The following is a 19,066-nucleotide window of genomic DNA, read 5'->3' on the forward strand; positions in this document are numbered from 1 at the left end:
TATATTCTCAAATTAAAACAAAACAAAAAACAAAAACGAGTAGCATTAATGTGGAAATATTGCTTGCTAACTCTGAAATGTGCAATTTTGCAAGATTTAGCACTTGGCCTTATGCAACCGGACTGACTGAACAGTTATTAGGTACATAATATAGAGGCAGGTATACTACAATAACTTCTCCAGTTTCCTAGATACAAAACCAGAGAGTTGTAGAGTTACATGCAATTTAAAAACCATCCAAACCAATTTCCATTCTCTAAGGGAGAGCCGTGTATTCATTGTTTCTCCCAACCTCGAGTTACACACACCAAATCACCAACGTGCCACAAACAGAACACAGGTGCAGAAAGCCAGGTGCACAGCCTCAATACGACACAACCGCAGCCTTCCTAACCTCCTCCTAACACTCGAGATTTCTTGGACCACTGGCCCCAGCCACCATGGCCAATAGTCAGGAGTGGTGAGAGGGGGACTCGAAAGCATCATTGGGGCATCAGGGAGAGGAAGGCTGCCCTAGCACAGTGAGCAAAGCTGTATCCTAAGGGAAGGCAAACATTGCCTGCTGTTTCACTGATCAAGTCTCATAAGCTCAGTGCAAAAGGGAGGGGGAGTTTAAATATCTCTTTAATGGCTGCCCAGGGAGGAAATAATCCGCCGGTCTCTGTAGAAAGTTTCAGACAGGGATCAGGGTGAAGAGAGGAGAGATTAGGTGTATCAAAATTAACAGGATGGTGAATATAACGAATATTTTTCATCCTACCTCTCAATATTTCCACAAGAAGCTGCGCTCACAAGCCAAAGTTTACGAAGCAAGCTGTATAGGCGGCAAGCATTCACAAAGGTCAAATGATTCATTAAGCACTGGGACAAAGATTTCTGGGCAGTAGTGGCTGGTGAGGTGGCACAAAAACCATGAGCAACTGAGACTTGCCAAGTGGGAGCGGGGAGTTAGGAGTTTGGCACGGTGCAGCACCACCTTGCCAAGCTTCCTGTCTCTCTGCTCTCTCAGCAAGCTTCAGAGACCCACCATATTGGAAAGCCAGGAGAGGAACAGTGCTCCACCATGGCCTCACCAGTCTCTGCTGCTCCTGGGATCACAGAGCCAGTCTACCTTTCTCTAACATTTATGACTCCATCGGCAACGAGCAACATGTGATGTGGTTCACTGCAGGGAGCAAAGAAAGCAAAAAAGTAAGGACAGTTGGGTGGATAGGTGGGGAATTGCAACATTGGTTACTCACGGTATTGAAATTTGGGAAAAGTCCGACAGCAGGACTGCCATCCACTGGGAAGGACATAAATGGTTTGATATCCAGGGAGGGCTGCATCATGAGCGTAGGCGTGCGGACAAGGGTAGGGAGCGTAGTTGTGTGGCACGTGCTGCCTGCAGAGAGAAAAATATTTATATAAAAAAGGATTTAATTAAAAAACCCCACACACTTTAATCCACACCGTAGGCATTAAAACATGCCCCCCCCCCCAATCCTTACTTGTGAATTCTGATTGAACCTAAACATCACCATTGGGTGGTAAGAATGAATGCAATTTGTCCTCATAAAGAACAAAAAGGACTTTTACATTATCAGAACTGTTTGGAGTCTGCAAAACTGAGAAACTTTGCCCCAGCAACCAAAGCTAGAAGTTTCAGTTCGTAAAAAGGTCCTTAAGAAGTACATGTTGCACGATGTTCTACATTGTATGTGTGTCACATGATTTTTAGATAATGCAAATTAATTGCACATTCAACTGAGGATTTTGCTAATTATTAAAACCAGGCATATGAAAAATAGGTTTTATTACAATTATTTATATTTATCACAGCACTGTCATAACTACATAAGGTTAAAGAATGCACTACTATAAATTATCCCACTCCAATGAACTATCTACCAAATCCATAGTCTGTTCCCTTACAACCTCAGTCTATGAATCAATTATATTAGTTTGACAAGCAATGAGACAGCTTCATAATCCATCTGCTTTTTCAGTTCAAACCACCCAGTTCATTATCTTTCCCACTTAGCTCATCAAAACAACCTCAACTCCCATCAGCCTCATCCAGTAATCCTTTACTGGATGCTTCTCCCTATGTTTTTCTATAATTCTTGTTTTAATAAGGAAGTAATATACTGCCGTTTCTCATTATGCCAAACCTTCTTGAGTTTTCGGTCAACTGATCTATCTTCCTCAAAACTGCCAGCCACAAAAGCTGTTCAAGTTTACGTTTCCATCAAACGGGTGTCTTCCTCCACCTTCCAACAGATTGTTTCAAAGCACGAAGATAAAACAAGGAGCCCAATCATAGCCTCAAGCGTTTTGGCTCTCCAGAAAAATATTAAAAATTGTGCCCTCTGTAAGTGCAACTTACCTGACCATGACTTGTCAAGCCTGTTAAGTACAGGCTACACACCAAATATATTATATGGCGTCCACTGACTTTATTTGAAGGCTAAAGGCCAAATGTTTAAGAAGAAACAGGAGGAGCACACAAAACAAGCAGACTTGCTGCTCTTTGCTAGCTGCACACACACAGCTCATATTCTACAGGCTACACAGGACAAAAAAGTTGTTCCTGAAAGATACATCAGCACCATTTTTTAAAAGTTGCACACATCACAAAGCCAAAGCAGAGATTCTCCTTCATACACATCACTTACTATTCCATTCTGATAGTGATGGCGGACAGATGTCTCCACTGTGATACTTGCCTCATAGAATCATAGAGTTGGAAGAGACCACAAGGGCCATCGAGTCCAACCCCCTGCCAAGCAGGAAACACCATCAGAGCACTCCTGACATATGGTTGTCAAGACTCTGCTTAAAGACCTCCAAAGAAGGAGACTCCACCACACTCCTTGGCAGCAAATTCCAATGTCGAACAGCTCTTACTGTCAGGAAGTTCTTCCTCAATAATTCTGTGCCAGCAGTTGCTGACATGGCACCCATGAGTGCACTGGTGCCCTTCAGATCTTCTCCTGGTGCCCACAAAGTTCACCACCGCCACTCCCTTGGTCCTGAAGTGCTCAGAATGAGTACCCTTTTCCTCCCTTGCTCAAAAATCCATTAGCCCATTAGTCTAAAAGGGTTAGCGACCCCTGCTCTATACATAGGATCCCAAAGGGCTGTTGAATACTCGCCTATGCTCCATACCTGGCCTCAGAATCCTTCACTGCCTCATCCGCATCTTACATTCCAAGGGATTATATAGCACAAGGCGATTTGCTGGAAACAGCCATCCCCCTGGCAGACCTTCCAAGTGTCCCTATTGTCCAGGGACAGTCCTGGATTTACAGAAGCCGTCCTGGTTTCTGATTTGATCACGGAATGTCCTGCTTTTCCTTAGAATGTCCCTATCTTCATCGGAGTAATACTGGAAGGTACAGAGTTATGCAACCCACAAGCCAAGGAGATAACCAGCTATACAACCTTTAGTAAACATCTGAAGGCAGCCCTGTATAGGGAACTAGTTTTAACGTTAAATGTTGTATTATGTATGTTGGAATCTGCCCAGAGTGGCTGGGGCAACCCAGTTAGATGGGTGGGATATAAGTGATATAAATAATAATAATTATTATTATAATAATAATGGAATAGGGCACCCCTGTTTTCATTGGAGAAATGTTGGAGAGTATGCCCTGGGGATATTATTTCTGACACATACTAATATATTAATGCTTCCATGAGTTTTATTCGTTTATTTCTTTATTAAATTTATGTACCCTTCATCACAAGATCTCAAGAGCGGTTCACAGAATAAAACTTTCACCAAAGCAACAACAAGGGGAAGGCCAAGTCCCCACAGACCTCTTGCTGTTTCGGTTCTGTGTATGCTGGAGCATTATATAACTTGATTTGGCATCTCATCTCATCTCAATCAATCAATCACCACTAAGGCTGGGTCGAGACAAGTCAAAGAAGCGTTTCAGTTAAATGCATTGTAAATTTAAACAGGGGGAAAACTGGTAGAGAAAAATGGGACTCCACAGCGCCCTCTGTTGGCACCATGTTATATCGCATATAAATCACTTTTTCTTTGCCAATCTAGCTGAGTTTTTTGTTTTACTTCCAGGGCTATAGGAAATTGGTTGTGGGAGAAGAATACTGGACTAGACGGACCTTACGTCTAGTCCTGCGGGGCTCCTCTTAAGTGCACTTTTATATGCCCTGGTGAGTGCTCTTTTAAACCTCACTCACTAGATAAATGGTCATTCCTGTCAAATAAACTCTCTTCATTCTTCCTCTCATGCTGTGTACTCTGTTGAGTACCTGGTCAACATGGCTTAACAAGGAATTGCTTAAAGCTGAGCCATCTCTGGCAGAGCTGCTGCCCCACCTTTTGTCTTTTGTGCAACTTACCTTGGTCCTTGTTGTTTGTGTTGTCATTCAGGCCTCATGTTTGCACTTATTTTTAGGCACTGAGATTACTAGCATTTTGAAAACTATATAGCATGAGACGTGGCTGACAAAGTGAATAATCACAAACTGTTGCTAATGTCCCTACCCGGCTGGCTGTGTTTCTACTTTATGAGGAATTTATCCTGACAGATAATGTGCAAAAAATACAATCCAACTTTCCTCCCCCATTGTTTACTGAATGCAAAACTTTCTTTAAAATCTTCTAAGTAAGTCGGTGCCTGTAGTTTGCATAAGCCCTGAGAAGCACGTTGACAGTTGTGCTTAATTATCTGTAAGTCAGGAGCTTATTCAAGTGTATTCATAAATACAAAAAAATACTGCTAAAGGCACTCTAACATGCAAATACCATCCTCTGTAAATCTGCACGTGGGGGGGAAAGCAGGAAAAGAAAACTGGAGGAAAACGTCTAAAGCTTTAACAGCTAGCTCTGAGTAATTAACCATAAAGCCCAGTACAATATCCACATGTTACATTTAATTACATATCTTTCCTTCAATTGGATGTTACAGTTATTGTCAAATTGAAGCCTGTCAGTACACTCTGATGCTCATCAGTTGTTTATCGCTCTGTAATAATAGACTGTCATTGCACAGCCCCAACTGGAGGATTTGCAGTGCTGCGTCACAATCCTGGAATTGCATGAAGTCAGAGCTGGGTAGAGGAACAAAAGTGAAGGCAGGTAGCACAACAGCAGGGGCCATGGCATGGGAATGAGAAAGGAACGACACTGAGAAGGTAGCAAGTTTGCTACACAAGAGTATCAAATTAACTTTAGTTGTGCAACCTGAATTTTGCTGGTATGTAAGAATGCCGGTGACGCTGAGCCTCTTGCGCTTACCGATCAGAAGGTTGGCGGTTCGAATCCCCGCAACGGGGTGAGCTCCCGTTGCTCGGTCCCAGCTCCTGCCAACCTAGCAGCTCAAAAGCATGCCCAAAAGTGCAAGTAGATAAATAGGTACCGCTCCGGCGGGAAGGTAAACGGTGTTTCCATGCGCTGCTCTGGTTTTGCCAGAAGCGACTTAGTCATATTGGCCACATGATCTGGAAAAACTGTTGGCGGACAAACACCGGCTCCCTCGGCCTGTAAAGCGAGATGAGTGCCACAACCCCAGAGTTGTCTGCAACTGGACTTAACTGCCAGGGGTCCTTTACCTTTTAAGCACCCTTACAATTTGCATTTGTAGGCACCCAGTGCTTTCTAACCTCAAGGGAGTTAGCATTTCCCCATGACTCATCACCACTTGAGCAAATAGGGAGCACTTAATACCCAAAAGCATTTAGCCTGAAGCCATCAGCGTTCAAAATGAAAAGCTTCCCACAAAACAAAAAATGATACATAATAGGGTAGAGGGCATAATGCTGTGATCCCTGAATATCTGACAGCCACAGCACACTCCCCCCCTCCCCCAAACTTCAGTGTGTGTGTGTGTGCCTTGGCACACAGCTTGGGAATTGTGCACACATTGAGTAGGCCTTCTCACGAAAGCCAGAGAAGAGTCCAAGGATCAAACACACAACCACAGCTTCAAATCATGGCTAAATGGGAACCCTAAAAAGAGCCTGGCGCAGTCGACATTGGTGCACTTAGCAGCACTTAGGTCACTCCTTGAGAGTTTGCTTTCCTGTCGCCATTTCTTGATCTCTTGTAGCTGCCAGTATTCAGATGGAACCAGCAATTCTGTCTGCACAGGCTCTAGGTAAGACTGACATGAGAAGAAATACTGACTCATTGGCTCAGCTTTATGGTTTTTGTCCATCTTATTCTTATATACATATTTTAAAACGACCTGCTTGCAAGGTCATGCCAGGCGAGAAGATATAGGCAAGGACCATAAAGAAACAAATAAACTAGGGATGTGGAACCCCACTCCAGCCTGCCAGGTTTCTCTCATTCCAGCACTGGGATGGAAGCAGTACCTTCCCCACTTCTTAGCTGAACAGTATAGATCCAACTAAGGAGCAGAGGTGGTCCAGTTTTCATCCTGATTGCAGAGTGCTGCATGGGGAGGCTTGGACCTTCCCTTTGGCTGGGAAGAAAACTGACAGCTGTCACTTTGGCTGAAGCAATAGGCAGTTTTCACCTCCACCCTGAGTGCATTGCAACTCCTCAGGTGATCTAGACCAATCGGCTGAGAAGCAGAGAGGATGCAATTTTCATTCACATCTTGGTGTGTGTGTGTGTGTGTGTGTGTGTGTGTGTGTGTTGAACTTCTCTAGCCAGCATGCTCCAGTTTGAATGAAAACAACCCACCTGTTCCTACACAGATCAGCTGAGTAGGGAGAAGATATGGCATGTCTATGTTTGTGTGATTACACGTATGTTTGAGATGTGGGTATCTGTACTCACCCACTTTGGGGTTTGCCCAACTCACTGCTGGAATACAGTTCCAACAGCATTCTGTCAAAGTACACAGTTCTTGTTGTTTAGTCGAGTCCAACTCTTCGTGACTCCATGGACCAGAGCACGCCAGGCACTCCTGTCTTCCACTGCCTCCCACAGTTTGGTCAAACTCATGTTGGTAGCTTCCAGAACACTGTCCAACCATCTCGTCCTCTGTCATCCCCTTCTCCTTGTGCCTTCAATCCTTCCCAACATCAGGGTGTTTTCCAGGGAGTCTTCTCTTCTCATGAGGTGGCCAAAGTACTGGAGCCTCAGCTTCAGGATCTGTCCTTCCAGTGAGCACTCAAGGCTGATTTCCTTAAGAATGGATAGGTTTGATCTTCTTGCAGTCCATGGGGCTCTCAAGAGTCTCCTCCAGCACCATAATTCAAAAGCATCAATTCTTCGGCGATCAGCCTTCTTCATTGTCCAGCTCTCACTTCCATATGGAGGTGAGAGCTGGACACAGCTCTTAGGTTATCCCAAACCCTGGTTTAGAGGTCATTGGGAATGTACTATGGAGAGCCACAGACATGTATGTGTATATCATCCTCTCTTCTTCTTCATGCATGAGAGGAGGAAAATGGAAGTTTCCACTTTTGGTAATATTTGCATATAATGGTTTAGCACAGATGAGCCTTCATGAGTGAAATCTCAGGCTTGTGTACTCTCCTGTCCTCTTCCCCCCACGTGACCACGAGGAGGGCTTCTGCTGAGTACAGTTTTGCTTTGCAAGAATCCTAGCCTAGCATGATGTTGAAACCAAGGATCATTGTTAAAAAAAATACCCTCTGGTCAGTTTCCAAGAAAGCTAACTTTAAAACATTACTTATGAAGCTGGCTTGTTTTAAACCAGGACTCCTGGTTTGTGTGTGATGATATGTAATGATAGCATAATAATAATAATAATAATAATAATAATTTTTTATTTATACCCCGCCCTCCCCAGCCAAGGCTGGGCTCAGAGCGGCTTACAAGCAATAATAAAAACAAGATGAATGATTACAACTTAAAAACAAAAGTAAAATACAACATTAAAATAATGGAACATTAAAATATTAAAATGTAGCCTCATCGCAGAAGGAGAAGGAAAAGAAAAAAGAAAGAGAGTAAGGGAGGGAATCAAATTGGCTCCAAGCCAAAGGCCAGGCGGAACAACTCTGTCTTACAGGCCCTGCGGAAAGAAATCAGATCCTGCAGGGCTCTGGTCTCATGAGACAGAGCGTTCCACCAGGCTGGAGCCAGAGTTGAAAAGGCCCTGGCTCTGGTTGAAGCCAATCTAACTTCCTTAGGGCCTGGGACCACTAGGGTGTTCTTATTTATGGGCCTTGAGGCTCTCCGTGGGGCATACCAGGAGAGGCGGTCCCGTAGGTACGAGGGTCCTAGGCCGTGAAGGGCTTTAAAGGTCAAAAGCAGCACCTTAAATCTGACCCTGTACTCCACCGGGAGCCAGTGCAGCTTGAAAAGCACTGGGTGAATATGCTCCCATGGCAGAGACCCCGTGAGGAGCCTTGCTGCAGCATTCTGTACCCGCTGGAGTTTCTGGGACAGCTTCAAGGGCAGCCCTGCGTAGAGCGAATTACAGTAGTCAAGCCTGGAGATGACCGTCGCATGGATCACTGTGGCCAGGTCGGGGCGGGAAAGGTAAGGGACCAACTGCTTGATGCAGCGAAGGTGGAAAAATGTCGCCTTGGCTGTTGCTGTAACTTGCGCCTCCATGGAAAGGGAGGCGTCAAGGATTACACCCAAACTCTTAACGGAAGGCAATGGCACTAACTGGGCCCCCGCAAGAGAAGGGAGTTGGTCCCTCATCCCCATGCCATCCCGACCTAGCCATAGGACCTCTGTCTTCGAAGGATTTAGTTTCAATCGGCTCCCACGAAACCATCTAGCCACAGCTTCCAAACATCTGGTCAGTGTGTTCGGGGCTGAGTCGGTGTGGCCATCCATTAACAGATAGAGCTGAGTGTCATCAGCATATTGGTGACAGCCCAGCCCAAAGCTCCGGATAATCTGGGCAAGGAGGCGCATAAAGATGTTAAAAAGCATCGGGGAGAGAATTGTGCCCTGCGGCACTCCACACACCAAGGAGTGGCGCGACGACATTTCCCTCCCTAGTGCCACCCTCTGTCCCCGACCAGAGATAAAAGAGCACAACCAGTTACGGGCTATGCCCTGTATCCCCACGTCTGCGAGGCGGTGAAGTTATAAGTTTATAAGCTGAAGTTCCTGGAAAGCACAGATACCTTTCTCCTAGCCATATGAGAGGAGAAGATGGGAGTGGAGGAGTCACTAATGTAAACCATGGTTTAACTTTATGTGTGAACTAGAACATTTTGTAGGAACTTGGGGAACAGTGGTTTGTTCTAAGGAAAGGTTGTTGTTTTTTAAATGATGAACTGCAGCTTGTTATTTTCTTTTAAAAAAGTATTTGGTCTCCTCCTCTTATGAGAAGAAGAGGAAATGGGGAGCAAGAGCCTGAGGTCCACCACAATGGATTCCTAATCACTAAAGTCATGGCTTAGGTCAGTCTTTGCAAACCTGGTACCTCCCTCCTCCCAATGTTTTGGATTACAATTCTATTTAGCATAAAAGGTAAAGGGACCCCTGACCATTAGGTCCAGTCGTGACTGACTCTGGGGTTGCGGCACTCATCTCGCTTTATTGGCCAAGGGAGCCGGCGTACAGCTTCCGGGTCATGTGGCCAGCATGACTAAGCCGCTTCTGGCAAACCAGAGCAGTGCATGGAAACGCCGTTTACCTTCCTACAGGAGCGGTACCTATTTATCTACTTGCACTTCGGCGTGCTTTGAACTGCTAGGTTGGCAGGAGCAGGGACCGAGCAACGGGAGCTCACCCGGTCCCGGGGATTCGAACCACCAACCTTCTGATCAGCAGGTCCTAGGCTCTGTGGTTTAACCCACAGCGCCACCCGCGTCCCTTTCTGTTTAGCATATCTGGGGGTTATTCCCATTGAACTCAGCAGGAATGCACAGCAGGGTGGGGAACCTGTGGCCCTCCAGATGTGGATGGACTACTGTTCCTCTCATTCCCAGCCACTGGCCAAGCTGGCTAAGGCTGATGTAAAATAAGAGTCTGAAGGTTCCACTACTGATGTATAGGACTGTAGTACGTTTAACCATTTTTACCACTAAGAGCTTCACAGAGCTCTAGAGCTGTCTCCTAGCAACTTCACTGCAGTTGTAAAAACCCAAGCTAAACTACTAATTTTGTATTCAAGAACATACCAAAAAAATGTAACGAGCAAGGGTGAAAAATGCAGGAGGTGGGTGACAGCCACGGATTAAATAATCAAGAGTGTGTTCCTATGCATGCTTTGGATCATTAGAATAAATCACAGTGTTCAGTACTGCTTACTCTTGGGAGACATGGGCACAGATTTGCAGCCTTAGAATGAGACCAGTACTTGCAAAATATATTAACAGCCCACCCTTTCTTTCTACTCTGAGACCACTGTCAAGCAAGTGTTTGCTCCTTTCTCCCTAAACATTTCTGACAATACTAGCAGGTTAAAGATAACCAGAGGGGCCAGCTATATTCACTTCCATCAAGAACTATCACATCAAACACAGAATCCCGCCAACGTTTCCTCTAAAGGTCAGGGGCATTTACACCAATGCCCAATCAAATTTGTATGCAAATTGGACTTAAGCTAGCAAGAACACCGACACAAGAAAGATGTAGCTGCCAATTTTCATTATAACTATGAATGTAACAGATGTTTACAATTTAATTAGCATTTTAATGATAAGGACAATTTAGTGTGTAAAATACAGACGGTTTCGAACTGTTAGTCAACCTTGGGCACGCAAATATTCATTTGCAAGATTTGCATTCCGTTTTCAATACAGCTTACCAAACACAGTATTACAAGACAGCTTAATAAACACAACATTACAAAATTCCAACAGGCCAGACACACAGTACCCCAAACTACAGAATAGCTGTAGTATTCTGTAGCAATGACTGATATATTCCTGTTATTTCCCTATAAATTTAGGAATCTAAAGAGGACTTTGCACACACAAGAAGAACAGATTTAAAGATGGCAATATGCCCTATTTTACAGAGGATGACATTGTGTTCGAAGGGCTCTCCAGTCCAATCCCAGTTTAAAGATAAAGATTCATAAGCAGAGAGAACAGGGAATGGCTTTGAAGTCCCCACCCCAACTACTGACACCTGGGCAGCAGACTGAGCAGGCATAAAGATGACCTGGACAGTCTCCCCTGCCATGGTGTTTCTATTTAAATTATAACAATTATTTATAATTGCTATCCAACAGGAGGAGGAAGGGCCCAATTGGTGGTGGCACCCCAGCTGTGGATCCTACTTCCCTTGGTGTCATTTTGGTGCCAGGTACAAACCTTTTTATTTTCCCATGCTTTTTAATATTCTGCATATTGGTTTTCATGAAGAGTTTTGTCGGATTTGATTTCTTCCAATTTTAAACTCTTATTTTATATTGTGGGCAATTTACTTTATTATAAGTTTAATTTTGCAAGCCATTCTGGGCATTCATTGAAAGTTGCCTTAGCAACCAACTAGCCAAACCAACTGAACTGAAATGGAAAAGGTGTTGCAGATGGGAAAGATCTGAGCACCCATTAATTCTATTAAAATTATAACAATTATTTATAAATTTGCATTTGTACTTGTAAACTTGCACATGCAACTATTATGGCAACCTGTGTCCTATTTTGTCCTCGTGATACATCAAAGGCCATTCCCGAGTTCAGGAATGGTTTTTCACAGGGTACAGGGAGCTCCAGCAATGGGGGCTTGAAAAACCTCGGTCCAGGGAACAAACACCACTGGAATCCTGACTATACTTCCATCAGTCATTCCCTCCCCACCACTTTAAAGCAATTTTTAAGCTTGCAAGTTATTTTATAGAAAGAAGATTGTTTACACGCACATTTCTCACTTTTTGTCTTACTTAGGCATCAAATTACCTGGATTGAAGAGTCTTTTAAGTTAAAGCACGCCATGGATTTATTTTGCTGCATTAGTTTCCTCGGTGATTATTTTCCTTCTTTGCCTATTTCAGCAATGTCTACTCTTATGCCTCCTACAAACAAAATCCAAGGCAAAAGAACCAATAGGTTTTGCCAAAATGTTATCGCCCTTTGCCCAGAGCTCTGTATGCAATTCTGAAAGGCTGTAGAAGAAAAGCAGTGTTGCATGAGGAGGAGAAAAAAAAAAGCCATCCGCTTATCAACAGACCACTTGTGTGTCCGAATGACCTACTCACTCAAATGGATCAGCAATTCTCTTTACTCAAAGAGCTGTACACGTGACTTGGTTGCGTCCATTTAAATAAACGGAACAGTTACCTCTGTTACCGTAAGCCCTTTGTTCACATGAAGGCTCCTAAGGTTGCATTGGATTTGGCACAGGCGTGCAATCATCAAAATACTTGGAAGTTGTGTTCCAGTGAGTCCGGCCATTTGCCAAGCTAGCTCAGTCCACTGCACCGGCCAGCAATGGGTTTCAGAGCTCAACCTGGGGAAGCCAAGGATTGAATCTGGCACCTGTTGCATGCAAAGTGCGCTCTGCCGCTAAGCTATTGATGTGGTGTGATCCCAAATCAAGCCCGAGCAAGTTCAAAGACCAATCTGTGCCCACCTCAGACTGAAACTATTATAATTCAAGCAGGGGTGCTCATATTTCCAGACCGCCCCCCCCCCACTTTGAATAATTGTTCTATCACAAAGGCTCTGCTCAGATATCACAGTAAACTGTGGTTTGTCACAATGGCAGTGAGGCCAGGCAAACCACAGCTAGGGATTCTAGCATTTGCCAGCCTCATGATCCCTAGGGACAACTGCCTCGTCTGCATGCATAAACAATTCATAGATTGATGTGTGCTCGGATTTGAATGGATTCAAATTCAGCTCAATGGAAGGAAGAGCTTTCTGCATATGGGCATGCACAGAGATGTTATGATCCAATACTGTATACATTTACTTGGGAATAAAATTATCCATTAAAATTATTGGGGACCATGTGGTCTTTGTGTACATGGAGCTATGCTATCCAACAGGAGGAGGAAGGGCCCAATTGGTGGTGGCACCCCAGCTGTGGATCCTACTTCCCTTGGTGTCATTTTGGTGCCAGGTACAAACCTTTTTATTTTCCCATGCTTTTTAATATTCTGCATATTGGTTTTCATGAAGAGTTTTGTCTGATTTGATTTCTTCCAATTTTAAACTCTTATTTTATATTGTGGGCAATTTACTTTATTATAAGTTTAATTTTGCAAGCCATTCTGGGCATTCATTGAAAGTTGCCTTAGCAACCAACTAGCCAAACCAACTGAACTGAAATGGAAAAGGTGTTGCAGATGGGAAAGATCTGAGCACCCATTAATTCTTCTGTACCCATGTGCTCAAAACTGGGCTATCTCGTAGACATTACATCAAACATCTGTTTGCTTTTAAAAGCTCTCACATTACAACGCAGATCTAAAGGAAGAAAGGTGACCCTAACAGATTCTGGACTTCAATGCACAAAATGCATGAAATGCCATAGAAAATGATGAAAATGTATCAGAATGATTATAGTCATGTTTAAAATATGAAGGTTTTGTTTCCATTAAAAATCCTTTAACTTTGGTTTAAGATCCCAAAATTACTTTCATAAGCTTCAATGAAATTAGTTTCACAAGCTTCAATTCAGCTAGTTCCATTACTTCACAAGATAAAAGGGTATGCTGATCCTTCAACTAACAGCACAAGGATAACTATACGCGGGATTGGTTTTGACAACAGAAAGGCATTAGATTTTTTGGGTGCTGCAGGGGGAAGCAGTAAAAGTTCCCTCCCCACTTCTGCTGGCCAGAGCAGCCCCCTCAGGGAAGTTCCATTGCAGGGACGCTCCCAGCAGTGGTAGCAAAGTCAGGATCACTGCCAATTGCACGGCACTTTACAAAACATCATTATTGATTACAATGGAAAAACTAAATGCTTTATGAAGAGAATTACTTCTCACAACAAACTTTCCCACTGAAATAGTGGAGAACGTAAAAAGTGCTAAATTTTGGATAAACCAAGCATTGAAAAGCCTTCTTCAAACACTAAATCACAGTCAAACTTCCATCTCTCATTCTGCAGTCTCTTGTTACAGCTGTCCTTGGAATTTATTTTTCCCCAAAGGAGAGGCACCTTGGAGTCAGAAGAAAACAGTACCCATAAAGTCTCCAGAATTCTTTCTCACTGTTTTCTATATGTTCCCAGAGTCGTTGTCCGGTTTGTTTCTGTTAATAGTGCAATTCTAGCCCTGTCTACCAAGAATAGCTCCTATTGAAATTAGTAGTGACCAGCAGGGTGCGAGTGCTCTCCCAGCTTCTGCTTACTGGTGGGGGGTGGGAGCTCAACAGGTGTGGGCACAGTGGCAGACCCAACCAGACAATCATCTGCATCCACAATGTGCTTCCTTGGTCCTTCTCCTCTCTCTCCTGGTGAGTGGCAGTGAAGCACTGTGTTCCAAAGCCTGGGAAACAAAGCAATATTCCCCTTGTTGCCCCACTACTGCTCCAAAGTAAATGTGGTTAGGATTGCAGCCTTATTTTCTTTATGAGCAACACCTTGAATTTGGGGGAAATTCAGTTACAAGAACTTGGGAGAGAGGTGCGTGAAAAAGCTATAACCCCCCCTTCTCTTTTTTTTTAAGTCCTGCCATTTCAGAAGGAAATATCAGGTCACTAGTCAGGCACTCAAGCAATGTACCCCCTATGAAGGTCTAGGTTTGGTTGCATTTCTTTAAGGTTATGGGCTCACCATACACTTTCATATTATTTTACTCACATTATTCTCTCCCTTTAAACCTCTCAAGTACCAGCACTGGAGAGTAAGCAGGAAATTAATGTTTTTGTTTTCCTTTAAAAAATAAAAAACCACCAACCCCCCCCCCCCAAGCAAAACGTTAACAACATTGTTATGTCAAAATTCAACATACAACCCCTACCCCCATTTAAAGATTTACAGTACCGGGTAGACTTTACTAATTCTCTATCAAAATCTTGTAAGCCCTGTAAAACATGCTTATACCATAACTCAGGTTATTACAGTGGTACCTCGGGTTACATACGCTTCAGGTTACAGACTCCGCTAACCCAGAAACAGTACCTCTGGTTAAGAACTTTGCTTCAGGATGAGAACAGAAATTGTACTCTGGCGGTGTGGCGGCAGCAGGAGGCCCCATTAGCTAAAGTGGTGCTTCAGGTTAAGAACAGTTTCAGGTTAAGAACGGACCTCCGGAACGAATTAAGTTCTTAACCCGAGGTACCACTGTATTTTAAGGATGAGTATATAGGTATCGCTGCACCAAAAGAAGCATTTTTCTTTTAAGCCAAATAAAGTTCATTTTTGTTTCCACCGTTGTCCTTCCATAGAGAATAGTACTGAATGAGTTTAAATACTGAACTGTTAAAAAAACCGAATCAATCAACATTTGAAGGGCCAAAGGTTTAGGAGAGCTGAAGAAGTACTCTTTACCACAATAATAATTGACTAATGACATCACTCTAGGTTATGCCTACCCCACTGTGATTAGCCAGGTAGAGACAAACTAGTTCTGGCTTGGCAGGTGTAGCAGCATCCTCTGCTTGGTACAAGCTGTAACTGCTAGGAAATCCAGTGTAGAATTTGCTGCTACAAGATGTGGAGATGGCCACTGACTTTAGAAAGGGTTAATTCATGTAGGGTTGATAGTATTTGTGATAGCTAAGTGAAGCTTCTGGGGTTAGTGGCAATGTACATATTGGGTACCAGTGGCTGGTGGGAGGAGCAGGGGAAGGTGGGGGGGACAAACAATAGAGGAGGCAGTTATCTTTCTGCCAAACATGTAAGCTTTCTGGAAGCATTTGACTGGTTTATGGTGGAAGCAGGATGCTAAACATGACCTAGTGATGCTAAACTAGGATGTTAAACGTGGCCTAATCTAGTGAGATCCAGCATGACCTTCCTTAAATTTTTAAAAGAAAATGAAGGCCATTTTCTCACTTTGACTTCTTTGTTCCTATTTTACCAATTCCCAAACTCCCTCAACCTGACACCAGTTCCCCTCAGCGTTACTACATGACTGCTTGAAGAATTCAGTCAACAAAACCAAGCAACTTGCTTAAACAGTCTTCACACGCTTAATGTAGGCCCCCTCGCTTCACAATGTACCACACTACCAAATCCAAGGAACATAGGTTTAATTAATCTGTAGCCGAGATTATTAAGAGATGGCAACTTTTTTTTTGACACTGTGGCAAAAGTTTTCACAATAAAGCTGTCAATATTTTAAAGTGCCACAAAGCTTTTTTCCTTTTGTTGTTTCTTATGTTGCAACATATGGGACGCGGGTGGCGCTGGGGGTTAAACCACAGAGCCTAGGACTTGCCGATCAGAAGGTCGGCGTTTCGAATCCCCGCGACAGGGTGAGCTCCCGTTGCTCGGTCCCTGCTCCTGCCAACCTAGCAGTTTGAAAGTACGTCAAAGTGCAAGTAGATAAATAGGTATCGCTCCGGCAGGAAGGTAAACGCCGTTTTCGTGTGCTGCTCTGGTTCGCCAGAAGCGGCTTAGTCATGCTGGCCACATGACCCGGAAGCTGTACGCCGGCTCCCTCGGCCAATAAAGCAAGATGAGCGCCACAACCCCAGAGTCGGTCACAACTGGATCTAATGGTCAGGGGTCCCTTTACCTTTACCTTATGTGCAACATGGCCACCCACCCATAATTTATCATTTGAGTTCCTTGTAAACGGCAGCTTTTCAGTCAGAACATCAGTCTGAAAAAGACGATTCCATGCCTTTTCATAGACAAGAGGAAACATGACACTTATTATCACCTCAGAGTTCTGGATCACAACCACTGCTTTACTAATGAAGAGAGGTTTTTTTGTTTTGTTTTTTACCAATCCTCCTTGGGTCTATTTTGAAGTACATATAATCAGAAATCCAGAAACACACACCTCTCAATACTTTCTCAAGCTTTCTCAAACACTCAGTTCATCTTTCACTGATGCTACATATGTATGTATAAGAAGCTGACAAGGAAATTCTTGGCCAACATGAAGACTTATAAAAGCTAGCATTTCAAATGCAGCAAGAACTGTTATTTCATTGAATGTGGCTGTCAGTCACTTATTATTGTTCTGTGCAAGCAGATGCTAAAAGTATATTTCACATTTATTTCCTTACACGTATATGGCTTTTGTTTTGACATGGGCTGTTTTGACATCTGACACTGTTGCACTTACTTCCTTTTCAATATTTATAATCACAAGGAAAAGAAGCTCTTTCTAGCTCCAGCATGCTAATAATATAAATGTGTGCTTATTAGAATTGGCTCTTTGTCAAAGCTTAAGCAATTACATAAATTAAGAATCAGTCCTCACTATTTTTAGAAGATATATGATGGCTGCTGTACAAGTATAATTTACTCCTATAATGAAGTAGCACAGACACATTTGTTTCTTTGAAAATCTGATTTTGCAGACTTCTAAAGCAAACAAGCCAATTTATTCAACTAGGCAGGAAGCCCACACAGATTGCTCCCTGAAAATGCACAGTAAGGCCACACATATATCTGAAGTCATTAGCACCACTATTAACACCATTAACCTTGCAAGCAGAAAGTTCCAGGAGCAGTTTGCAAGCACCTCCAGTTAAAGGATCTGGGCAGCAGGTCTGGATCTTCTGTCTAAAGTTGGGGAAAGCCAGCTGCTATCAGTTACCTAGCCATGAACCAATGGTCTAACTAAGGCAGCTTTGCATGTTCAGATCCCACTCCCCACTCCATATACGGAGTTCTGTATATCAAGATATACAGAACAGGCACCATTCAGAGCTGCTACATGTTTTAGAAAGACAACCACAATTTGCCAGCACACCAGGAAGAAGAGTCAAGACGTTCAAATATGGAAGAATAGGTTATATCTATTAAATATAACAACTTGAGGATCTGCAGAACAAATTAACTAGTCAGATTCAACCAATGTAACCTAATCAACTTAAGTCCAGGCAGGTGGTCATTAACAGATGGGGGTAATTTTTACCCCTGTGGCCTGGGCAAGTTAGCACTGTGTGCATGCAGCAAGGCTTCCTAAGATTCCTTCCTCCCCACTGTGTGGACCTTGGGTATAAGAGCCCAACAGGCCCACTGTAGCCCCATTGGCCAACATTTGCCCCAATGTGTCCGTCAGGCCAAGGGGCACCTCCAGCACCCACAGGACATACCCAACAGTGACTCAGGGACACCCACAACCCAACCCTGACTCAGTTAAGTGTTCCATTCTTCCTGAAACCCTCTCACCTGCCTGGATTATGCACCAATTAGCCAAAGAGAAGAAATAGCACCACAACAAACATCAGCCAGCAGTATGGAGAAGGCAAAAAGAGAAGACCCAGAGCCAATTAGAGTCTCCCCCCCCCAAAAAAAAATCCTACTCAGCCCATGGAAAACAAATGAGTAGCCTGTAGGTCCACACTGCAAAAGGGTGGGAGAGTGAGTGCCGAATAAAGGAGGAAGGGTGCTGGGCAGAGCAAGCTTAAATAGCCTGTCACCACCTCTCCCCATCGGGTGAAATCGCCCCTAGGGAGATACCACCTCTCCTCTTCTTCCAGGGGAGGAGAGGTGCAGCAAATTCATCCCCTCCAAAATGGTGGGAACAATATTAACATATGCGGTAGATGTAGGCTTATCTGCAGGACCTGGTGCGCTTCCATTCTCCACAGCATTCTGGGTTGCCAAACCCACCTTGACACTTGCTTACAGATGGTCCCTTCTCCTTTTCTATTTTTTTGGTTTGTTTTTTCAAATTAAGGGTTAAGGTGTGTGCCTTTAACATCAGTGTGACACACAGAAAATTGGTAAGGAAAGCTCACCATATTTTGCATGCCTGTATAAAATGGAGGTGAGAAGTTTTGCCAGTGGAGGAGGAGGAGTTTGGATTTGATATCCCGCCTTTCACTCCCTTTAAGGAGTCTCAAAGCGGCTAACATTCTCCTTTCCCTTCCTCCCCCACAACAAACACTCTGTGGGGTGAGTGGGGCTGAGAGACTTCAAAGAAGTGTGACTGGCCCAAGGTCACCCAGCAGCTGCATGTGGAGGAGCAGAGAATCGAACCCGGTTCCCCAGATTACGAGACTACCGCTGAGCAGTAAAATGTTGGCAATCTAAAGGTTAACTCCATCCACCTTGCCTTAATCAACATGCGTTTAAAACTGATATGCGAAAAATGAAAGTAAAATTTCCAGTA

At 43.8% G+C, this 19,066-nt stretch overlaps 1 protein-coding gene and 1 long non-coding RNA gene across 8 annotated transcripts in view; one reads left to right on the forward strand and one right to left on the reverse strand.

Moving 5' to 3' along the window:
* LOC310665533 overlaps window positions 1–19,066 on the forward strand; it is a 229,526-nt gene that overhangs the window by 194,254 nt on the left and 16,206 nt on the right. The gene's annotated exons all lie outside the window — the stretch shown is intronic.
* Window positions 1–19,066, reverse strand: part of ZNF385B (zinc finger protein 385B) — a 190,675-nt gene that overhangs the window by 69,893 nt on the left and 101,716 nt on the right. For all 7 annotated transcript variants that reach the window (XM_083410137.1, XM_083410140.1, XM_083410136.1 and 4 more), the window contains one exon: window positions 1,242–1,384. In XM_083410137.1, coding sequence (XP_083266263.1) covers window positions 1,242–1,384 — 143 coding nt within the window. The remainder of the gene's footprint in view (window positions 1–1,241; window positions 1,385–19,066) is intronic.

The sequence above is a fragment of the Podarcis tiliguerta genome (assembly GCF_965153285.1).
Source record: "Podarcis tiliguerta genome assembly, chromosome: 1".
Taxonomy (NCBI): domain Eukaryota; kingdom Metazoa; phylum Chordata; class Lepidosauria; order Squamata; family Lacertidae; genus Podarcis; species Podarcis tiliguerta.